The sequence below is a fragment of the Lottia gigantea genome (assembly GCF_000327385.1).
Source record: "Lottia gigantea unplaced genomic scaffold LOTGIsca_61, whole genome shotgun sequence".
Classification (NCBI taxonomy): Eukaryota; Metazoa; Mollusca; class Gastropoda; family Lottiidae; genus Lottia; species Lottia gigantea.
This window is the reverse complement of record NW_008710086.1, coordinates 99,820-102,102: the sequence shown is the minus strand read 5'-3', so window position 1 is coordinate 102,102 and position 2,283 is coordinate 99,820. Positions and strand designations below refer to the sequence as shown.

Genomic DNA, 2,283 nt, shown 5'->3' with positions numbered 1-2,283 from the left:
GAGTGTGGATGACACTCTCTCTCTAATCTCATGTATTATATTGTTACTAGCTGGTCTTTTAAACTATGTATTTGTATAATAATAATAATAATAATAATAATCATCATATATCACTATATAGTTGTCTTCTTATTTTAATAAACCATCTGATCTGTCCAAGTGTAGACTGGGACAAATACTTCTTCTAGTCAATAGGTGAAACTCTGAATAACAACATGTTTCAGGTCCTGTTTCAGTTGTCTGACGATCACATAGCAACTCTGAGTAACAACATGTTTCAGGTTCTGTTTTAGTTGTCTGAATATCGCATAGCAACTCTGAGTAACAACATGTTTCAGGTTCTGTTTCAGTTGTCTGACGATCACATAGCAACTCTGAGTAACAACATGTTTCAGGTTCTGTTTTAGTTGTCTGAATATCGCATAGCAACTCTGAGTAACAATATGTTTCAGGTTCTGTTTTGGTTGTTTTATGATCAGATAGCGTCTCTGAGTAACAACATGTTTCAGGTTCTGTTTTAGTTGTCTGAAGATCGCACAGTGTGAAACTCAAGGTAGGGGCTGAAAACCTAGACACCCAATAGGTCTGTTTCCGCATAGGATGGGATATCAGTGATGCAGTGCTGACATCAAAAAGCGTCCAGATGTTCTGATTAGACAATAAAGTGAGGCTTTCACTTTTTACCACGCGTGGCATATTGCCGTTTGAATGGATATTCGCTATTTTCCACGCGTGGTAAATATCTCTTGCCCCCTTGTCTTTTTATTCCAAAATAAATGGCAAATGTCATGGAAAAGCAAATAAAAAAACTGCTGAAGAAGTCAACAAACATGGTGTTATGTTCTTTAAAGTTTGAGTTGTTTTGATGAGAGCAAATACGATATGTGCGCTCATTTATCATTTAACAAATCGCTCTACTTTCATTTTGGTTTGAACTCTTGACCCCAACCTTGAACTCTAGTCACATGTTGTGGATGTGACGTCAGATGTTAGACCAAAACATTGGAGAAGTTATCACTCTTAAGCGAAGTCTGTCTGAATTTCGCTCTTATTTTTTTACGTCTGTTTGAAAAATTTCGTCCAAAATGAAGTCGGAACTTCAGGAAAGCCTGGGGAAAACTTTTAAACAAAGGAAAAGCTTCGGTAAGTCCTTGTTTTTCACAAAACATGGCCCTAAATGTGTCATTTTTTTTCTTTTAAGTTGAAGCCCATTCATGATGAAAATGGACACCCCCTTACATTTAAAGTAAGCCATCGTCTGGCAAATTGAATCAACAAAATAGTTAACTGAGCTAAATTAGGGTGACAAATGGGTCAGATGATAACAGATACTATACTATCCTGTAGTTTTTATTTTAATTGTAAAATTTGTTCACTTTTGACAGTTTTTGTGACAAAATGTCACCTGATTTTTTTTCTTTAAAAAAAAGATAAAAGGTAGCTTAATCTGTCAAGTAACTTTACATCATTTGATTTAGGATCATCTGGACACAAGGAGTTGACTTATGTCTGCAGTATTTGATAATACCAAAATAAAGTAGAGGTCTACTGACTGTTAAGATCTTTCCCCATAAATGTCAGGCTTGCGTAAATTGTGTTGAAATGTTATGAACTTTTTTATTTATTTATCAGTATGTGCTCTCTGCTTCTAAATGTCTGCCAAATTTTATATCTCTGACCCACAGGCATCTGTTTTTACCGATAGTCGACTCTCTCTATAATAGAGATGGTCGACTATTGATAGAAACAGATGCCTGTGCTCTGACCTAATCAAGAAATTGAACAGAATAATAATTCTGTATAAACCTATGTCACAACATTTTATTTGTATTTTTTAGCCACAAGAAAAGAAGAAGTTGGTGGAATCAGATCAAAATTCCCCACCAAAATTCCTGTAAGTTCTTAGAAACTGTTAAGACTTAATGTTATTTAGTAATTATTGGGAGATGATGTTTCAATCCAAGAAAAAAAAGGGAAAATAACGATTCTGAAACCCAGACAGGAGGCCTACTTAATGGACTAAAGATTTATTCAACTTTGACAGTTTTGATAACTGCTTCAATTTCCACTTTTGAAAATATTTATTTGTTGTTTTGTTGTAGGTTATAGTAGAAAGATATCATAAAGAAAAACAGTTACCCATTCTGGATAAAACAAAATTTCTCGTCCCCCAGGAACTTTCAATGTCTCAATTTGTTACAATTATTAGGTAAGTAGACAGTTTGGAGAAATCCAAATATAAAATGTAATGATATCTTGAAAATAATGACAGTATACCTGATT

At 34.2% G+C, this 2,283-nt stretch overlaps 1 protein-coding gene across 1 annotated transcript; it reads left to right on the top strand.

Annotated features, from left to right (window-relative positions):
- Nucleotides 1–1,834: 1,834 nt before the first annotated feature.
- Nucleotides 1,835–2,213, top strand: LOTGIDRAFT_128446 (hypothetical protein; the record flags this gene model as incomplete). Its single annotated transcript, XM_009064208.1, has 2 exons — nt 1,835–1,894; nt 2,103–2,213. Coding segments are annotated over 2 exons (171 nt in total), but the record flags the coding sequence as incomplete, so codon positions are not given.
- Nucleotides 2,214–2,283: the final 70 nt, after the last annotated feature.